This window comes from Leucoraja erinacea, unplaced genomic scaffold (assembly GCF_028641065.1).
Source record: "Leucoraja erinacea ecotype New England unplaced genomic scaffold, Leri_hhj_1 Leri_819S, whole genome shotgun sequence".
NCBI lineage: Eukaryota > Metazoa > Chordata > Chondrichthyes > Rajiformes > Rajidae > Leucoraja > Leucoraja erinaceus.
Window position 1 is genome coordinate 44,907 of NW_026576750.1, and position 7,594 is coordinate 52,500.

Here is a 7,594-nt window from a genome sequence, read left to right on the forward strand (position 1 = left end):
GGGTAGGCCATTTAGAACGGAGACAAGGAAACGATTTTTCTCACAGAGAGAGGTGTGTCTGTGGAATTCTCTGCCTCAGAGTGCGGTGGAGGCCGGTTCTCTGGATACTTTCAAAAGAGAGCTAGATAGGGCTCATGAAGATAGCGATATGGGGAGAAGGCAGGAAAGGGTTACTGATTGGGGATGATCAGCCATGATCACATTGAATGGCGGTGCTGGCTCGAAGGGCCGAATGGCCTACTCCTGCACCTATTGTCTATTGTAATCAATCAATCAATAACAAGGCTACATATCTCTGATCGTTTACCCAAAGTAGGGAAATCAAGAAACAGAAGGGTTGGGTTTAAGGTGAGAAATATTTGATGGGAATCCGAGGGGCATCTGGTGGGGACAATATGGAGCTAGTGTGTAAAGGGGTGATCATTACTCAGTTGGGCTGAAAGGCCTGTCTCCCTGCTGCATCTCTAATGTAATCTAATAAGGCAATCACGCTCAATTTAAAAAAATCAGATTTTACAGTAGCTCAATAAGAAAAGCTGTACATTTTTCATGCAATCATGCAAGATAGTCAAAGGGATATTCTGTCCACTCCACACTTACCTGTGGGGTCCTGTGTAGTTCGTAGAGGCTGAGTTGGGTGGTTTTACTCACCTGTGGGGTCCGGTGCAGTTCGTAGAGGCTGAGCTCCCAGGTCTTACTTGGGTTCTGAGTATTCACTGGTGCCGCCATAGTGAAGGTGGGTTTGTTTTATTTGAGTTGAAGGAATGAGGACTTCTGCATGCCGTTCTCACCTGGAGGGAAAGACAGAATATAGCAAACATAAGACATGGCACAGCGGTAGAGTTGATGCTTCACAGCGCCAATGATCCGGGTTCAATCCTGACCTCAGCTACTGTCTGTATTGAGTTTGGAGTTCTCCCTTTGATCAAAGACATGCAAGTTTGTAGGTTTGTAACCACAAGGAATTACAGACGCTGGTTCATACCAAAGATGGACATAAATTGCTGGAGTAATTGGGGCGACATCTCGGGTGCTGTCTATACGGAGTTTGCCTATCTCCCAGTAACCACGTGGGTTTTCTCTGGGTGCTCTGGTTTCCTCCCACATCCAAAGATGTACACAGTATTTAAGAAGGAACTGCAGATGCTGGAAAATCGAAGGTACACAAAAATGCTGGAGAAACTCAGCGGGTGCAGCAGCATCTTTGGAGCGAAGGAAATAGGCAACGTTTCGGGCCGAAACCCTTCTTCAGTCTGAAGAAGGGTTTCGGCCCGAAACGTTGCCTATTTCCTTCGCTCCATAGATGCTGCTGCACCCGCTGAGTTTCTCCAGCTTTTTTGTGTACTTCCAAAGAGGTACAGCTTTGTAGGTTAATTGGCTTCAGCAAATATTGTAAATTGTCCATATTGGTGTAGGATAGTGCTAATGTGCAGGGGTATCGTTGGTCGGTGCGGATTCTGTAGGCTGAAGGGCCTGTCTAAAGGCTTCTTAAACACCACTATCATATCTGCATTCTCTATGCTCCTTTTCACTACAATATTCATCACAGCTCACACAATCATCTCAAATCAATCCTGTAACTTTGCATATTCCCATTTGTGCATTACTTCGGTAGATCCATAGATAAATAGGTACAATAGGCCATTCGGCCCTTCGACCCAGCACCTCCATTCAATATAATCATGGCTATCATCTAAAATCAGTACCCCGTTCCTGCTTTCTCCCCATATTCCTTGATTCCTTTAGCCTTAAGAGCTAAATCTAACTCTCCCTTGAAAACATCCAGCAAATTGGCCTCCACTGCCTTCTGTGCAGAGAATTCCACAGATTCACAACTCTCTGGGTGAAGAAATGTTTCCTCATCTCAGTCCTAAATGGCCTACCCCTTACTCTTAAACTGTGACCCCTGGTTCTGGACTTCTCCAACATCGGGAAACATTTTTCCTGCATCTAGCCTGTCCAATCCTTTAAGGATTTTATATGTTTCTATAAGATCCCCTCTCATCCTAAATTCTAGTGAATACAAGCCAAGTCGACCCATTATTTCATCATATGTCAGTCCTGCCTACCGGGAATTAACCTGGTGAACCTACGCTGCACTCTCTCAATAAAAAGAATGTCCTTCCTCAAATTATGAGACCAAAATTGCACACAATACTCCAGGTGCGGTCTCACCAGTGCCCTGTACAACTGCAGTATGACCTCCTTGCTCCTATATTCAAATCCTCTCGCAATGATGGCCAACACACCATTAGCTTTCTTCACTGCCTGCTGTACCTGCATGCTTACTTTCAGTGTTTAAGAAGGAACTGCAGATGCTGGAGAATCGAAGGTTACACAAAAAAGCTGGAGAAACTCAGCGGGTGCAGCAGCATCTATGGAGCGAAGGAAATAGGCAACGTTTCGGGCCTTCTTCAGACTGAAGAAGGGTTTCGGCCTGAAACGTTGCCTATTTCCTTCGCTCCATAGATGCTGCTGCACCCGCTGAGTTTCTCCAGCTTTTTTGTGTAACCTGTTTACTTTCAGTGACTGATGTACAAGGACACCCAGGTCTCATTGCACCTCCCCTTTTCCAAATCTGACACCATTCAGATAACAATCTGCCTTCCTGTTCTTGGGACCACACATTTATCCACATTATACTGCATCTGTCATGCTTCTGCCCACTCACCCAACCTATCCAAGTCATCCTGCAGCCTCACAGCATCCTCATCGCAGCTCACACTGCCACCCAACTTTATGCCATCTGCAAACTTGGATTTAATTCCCTTGTCTAAATCATTAATATATATTATAAATAACTGGGGTCCCAGCACCGAGCCTTGCGGCACCCCACTAGTCACTGCCAGCCATTCTGAAAATGACCCATTAATTCCTACTCTTTGCTTCCTGTCTGCCAACCAGTTCTCTATCCATGTCAATACCCTACCCCCAATACCATGTGCTCTAATTTTGCACTTTTCTGTGGGACCTTGTCAAAGGCTTTTTGAAAGTCCAGATACACCACATCAACTGGCTCTCCCTTATCCATTCCACTTGTTACATCCACAAAAAATTCCAGAAGATTAGTCAAGTAGGATTTCCCCTTCATAAATCCATGGTGACTTTGACCGATCCTGTCACTGCTTTTCCAAATGCGCTGCCATAACTACTTTAATAATCGACTCAAGCATCTTCACCACTACCAATCTATAATTCCCCGTTTTCTCTCTCCCTCCTTTCTTAAAAAGCGTAGTTACACTAGCTACCCTCCGGTCCACAGGAACTGATCCAGAGTCGAGAGAACATTGGAAAATGATCACCAATGCATCCACAATTTCTAAAGCCACCTCCTTGAGTACTCTGGGATGCAGACCAGCATGCCCTGGGGATCTATCTGCATTCTTGTGCACATGTGACAATACCCAAACTATGGTGTGTGCAGAGTAAAAGTCTTTGGCCTGTTAGATCTGATTTGCTCAGTTGTTGCGCAATCTAGACATACACATACATTAAAAAAAAGTCAGTAGGAAATATGGGTGGGGTGAGGATAAGCTGAAACCAGCAGAGAAACTCGAGCAAAAACATGTTATTGGGGAATATGTACAGACTGAAATAGGATTTTTAAAAACCCTTTTATAAGCAAGAATTGGTAGCTAGAATCCAGCCAACCTAGATAGACATAGTAACTTAGTTTAGGTTTAGAGATACAGCGCAGAAACAGACCCTTCAACACACCACGTCCACGCCGACCAGCGATCCCCGCACACTAGCACTATCCTACACACACTAGGGATGCGCGTCTCTGACACGCATCCCTGGTGACGCAACTCACCCGTTGCAGCGGCCCCTACAGCCTGTCTGTCTTTTTAAATTCTTTGTCTAGTTAAATGTAGTGTTGGTGTTTTTTAATAGTGTTTTTAAATGTGTATATGTGGGGGGCGGTGGGGGGGGAGAGGGAAACCGTTTAAAATCTCTTCCCTGTCCGGGAGACCCGACCTTTTCCCTGTCAGGTCTCCGTTGTCGTTGGGGCCTAGCACCGTGGAGCGGCCTCCAACCTGAACGACCCGGGGGCTCGGGAGACTGCGGAGCTGCGGACTGCTCGGAGCTGGCCGGCCTCGGAGCGTGGGGAGCGGTGATGACTCGCTGCTGCGACTCGACTCCTGGGGCTCGGAGGCTCCAGCAACGCAGCCGCAGGTCCGGTGGACTGTCGGGGTATCGGGAGCTCGCGGGTACGGTTGAGGAGACCGCATCCCGGAGCTCCCGCAACGCGACTTCTCCAGCCCATGTTGCGGGGTTGGAACAACCCGGAGCGGGGACGTACATCGCCCGGTACGGCTTGATGGTCGTGGGACATTCCAGTGCCCGCCAGGGGCTCCAACACAGTGACTTTTAGACCGGGAGCGGGGCCGTAAATCGCCCGGCGCGGCCTAATATGGCCGTGGGACTTATCATCGCCCACCTGGGGCTTGGACATCGGGAGAGACGTGGTGAACAGAGGAGAGAAAATACTTTGTCTTCCATCACAGTGGGTTCACTGTGATGGATGTTTGTGTGAATTAAATTGTGTGTATGTCTGTAGGAAATTGTCTTTGTTAGTATGGCTGTGGAAACGGAATTTCAGTGGCAGAGGCTTAGAGTTGGGACAGTGAGAGAGCGAGAGGGAGAATAGGGGAAATTGAAAATATTTGGCTTCCATTGGTCCCACCAATGTGTTTTATTAGGCATAGTTGGTTATTTGTGGTCTCTCTAGTTTTTGACATTTCCATAAAATGAAACCTTCAAATCTCATTCAAACATACAGCTTCAAGGGGGACTGACAGGGTGGATGCTGAGCTAGACATAGAATACTGGTGTAAATCAGCAGGTCAGACAGCATCCCCCTCCTCTCTCCCCCGTCCCCCACCCCTTCCCTCCTACCTTACACCTTAATTCACCCCCCCCCCCCCCAGGGAGTGGGAGGAGGAGAGAGGGAGGGAGGGAGAGAGAGAGGGAGAGAGAGAGAGAGGGAGGGGGAGAGAGAGAGGGGGAGGGGGAGAGAGAGGGGGAGGGGAGAGAGAGGGGGAGGGGGAGGGGGAGAGGAGAGGAGAGGGGAGAGAGAGAGAGAAAAAAGAGGGGAGAGAGAGGGGAGGGGAGAGAGGGGGGAGGGAGAGAGAGGGGGAGGTGGAGAGAGAGGGTAGAGGTAGAGGGGGAGGGAGGGTTGGAGGCGGTAGAGGGGGGGGTGAGAGAGGGGAACGGCGACCGGTGGGAGAGGAGGATATGGGGGGTGATGAAGGGGGAGATGGGGGGGGGGAGGGAGAGGGTGGAGGGAGGGTTGGAGGGAGGGAGAGAGACGAGGGTGGAGGTAGAGGGGGTTTGGAGGGCGGTAGTTATAGAGGGGGGGTGGAAATGGGGAGAGGGGAGATATGGATGGGGTGATGAAGGGGAGATGGGGGGGAGAGGGAGGGAGATGGGGGGGGTGGAGGGTGGAGGGAGAGGATGGGGGCGAAGGATATGGGGAGGAGGGGGGGATGGAGAGGGGGGAGTAGAGGTAGAGGGGGGGGTGGAGGGGGGGGAGAGGGAGGGGGGGTTGGATGGGGGGAGAGAGAGGATAAGATGGGGAGGTGGAGGGGGGGGGGGCGAGGGGATACGGGGAGATGGAGATGGAGGGTGGTATGGGGTAGAGGTAGAGGGGGGGTGGAGGGGGGGCGTAGGGAGAGGGGGAGGAAGGGAGGAGGGGAGAGGAGGATCTGGGGAGGTTGAGGAGGGGGGAGGTGGGAGAGGAGGGGAGAGGAGGAAAAAAGGATGAGAGAGGGGGGGGGTGGAGGGTTGTAGAGGAGAAGGGGAAGGATAGTGGGTAGATGGTTGGAGGGGTAGGGGGGGGTGGACGGAGCGGGGGAGGGAGGATATGGGGGGTGATGAAGGGGGAGAATGGGGAGGGGTGGAGGGGGGAGAGGGGGGGGTAGAGGTGGGGCGAGGGAGATGGGGAGGATGGAGATGGGGGGGGGTGGAGGGAGAGAGGGAGAATAGGAAAGGGGTAGAGGTAGAGGGGGGTTGGAGGCGATAGAGGGGGGGGAGGTGGAAGGGGGGTAGAGGGAGAGATGGGGGGGTAGACAGACCACGGCGCAGGCGCACTCCCGACCGCCGGCAGCGCCGTGCCGCCTTCGCTGCGCAAGCGCGGCGGGTGCCGGGAAGGAGGTTGATTTCCAGCAAAAACTGCGCAGGGGTGGGTTTTGCAGGCAAAATTAGGTCCCGTAGGGGGGGGGGAAGGCGCAATGGGGTAAAAGGGAGAAGGGGTGGAAGAGGGAGAGGGCTGGTCAGGTACAGGCCGAAGAAGGAGCCGCCGCCGGTGAATCCATTCCCTCCCTCCCCTGGCCCGCCGCCCGCCTCCCGCCTCCACACTCCACACTCACCTCCTTCCCCTTCTCGCCCCGCTCACGGCCGCGCTCTCTCTCTGTCTCTGTGTGTGTGTGTGTGTGAGTGTGAGGAGCGTCTGTCTCCGGGCTCCGTCCGTCCGTCCGTCGTCGCTTCTCCTCCCCTCCCGCCCAACCGCGCACCCAACCAACCGCCCAATGAGGCCCAAAAGCTCCAGCTCGGTGCGTTCACTTCCAATTCCGTAGGGGGGGAAGAGGATGCAAAGAGCAAAAAGGTGGGGACCTGAGGACTGACAATAGATGGATATAATGCAATAGAGTGTGGTGTGTGGTGTGTGTATGTGTCAGTGGAGAATGTGAATGTGTGAGTAAGATAGATAGATAGATAGATATAGATAGATGGATAGATAGTGGATAAGTGTGTGTGTATGTGGGTGTTTGTGAATGTATGCGAGTGAGATACATAAAGAATAATAGATAGATAGAGGATAGATAGATAGGGAGATAGTGATAGATGTGAGGGATGTTGTGAATGTATGCGATTGAGATAGATAGATAGATAGAAGAATAGATAGATAGATAGATAGATAGATGGAGATGGATAGATAGATAGGGTGTGGTATGTGTTGTGATTGAGAGATAGAGATAGGATAGAGATAGATAGATAGATAAGACAGAGGATAGATAGATGGATGGATGGATAGATATAGATAGATATGGATGGATGGATGGATGGATGGATGGAAAGAAAGAAAGATAGATAGATAGATAGATAGATAGATAGATAGATAGATAGATAGATAGATAGATAGATAGATAGATAGATAGATAGATAGGATGGGGGAGATATGGATAGAGATAGATGGATAGGATAGGGATAGATAGGGATATGATCGAGATAGATGGAGTAGAGGTCCGTGGAAAATAGATGGAAGAGCATGGATAGAGAGATAGATAGGGGATGATAGGATAGGATGAGATAGGATAGATATAGAAGGAGATTTAGATAGTAAGATGGGGGAATAGATATATAGATTAGATGATATGGTAAGATGAATAGAAGATAGATAGAGGTGTGTTTGAGTTGAAGGGATGTGAGGAATGGAAAGGTCTGATCGTGTGTGAAGATTGTGAGGTTTAGTGGGTGGGTGGTAGAGGTCTGTGTGGGTGTCTGTATAGATATGGGAATAAGGTAGGAGGGTCTAACAAAACCATATGGGAAACCAAAGTGATAGATTAGACAGATAAGGGATAGGTTAAGG

The 7,594-nt window shown here is 50.2% G+C and overlaps 1 protein-coding gene across 2 annotated transcripts in view; it reads right to left on the reverse strand.

Moving 5' to 3' along the window:
• The window catches only part of LOC129694836 (E3 ubiquitin-protein ligase RING2-A-like), a 28,836-nt gene extending 22,395 nt beyond the window's left edge, over positions 1–6,441 (reverse strand). Inside the window, exons 1-2 of one of the 2 annotated variants that reach the window (XM_055631597.1) lie at positions 6,372–6,441; positions 652–791 (exon numbers count right to left, since the gene is read on the reverse strand). In XM_055631597.1, the coding sequence (XP_055487572.1) occupies positions 652–729 (78 nt within the window). In that variant the 5' untranslated portion in view covers positions 730–791; positions 6,372–6,441. Of the gene's footprint in view, positions 1–600; positions 792–6,371 lie in introns of both variants that reach the window. The other variant, XM_055631596.1, reaches the window with a different exon arrangement.
• Between the last annotated feature and the right edge of the window lie 1,153 nt (positions 6,442–7,594).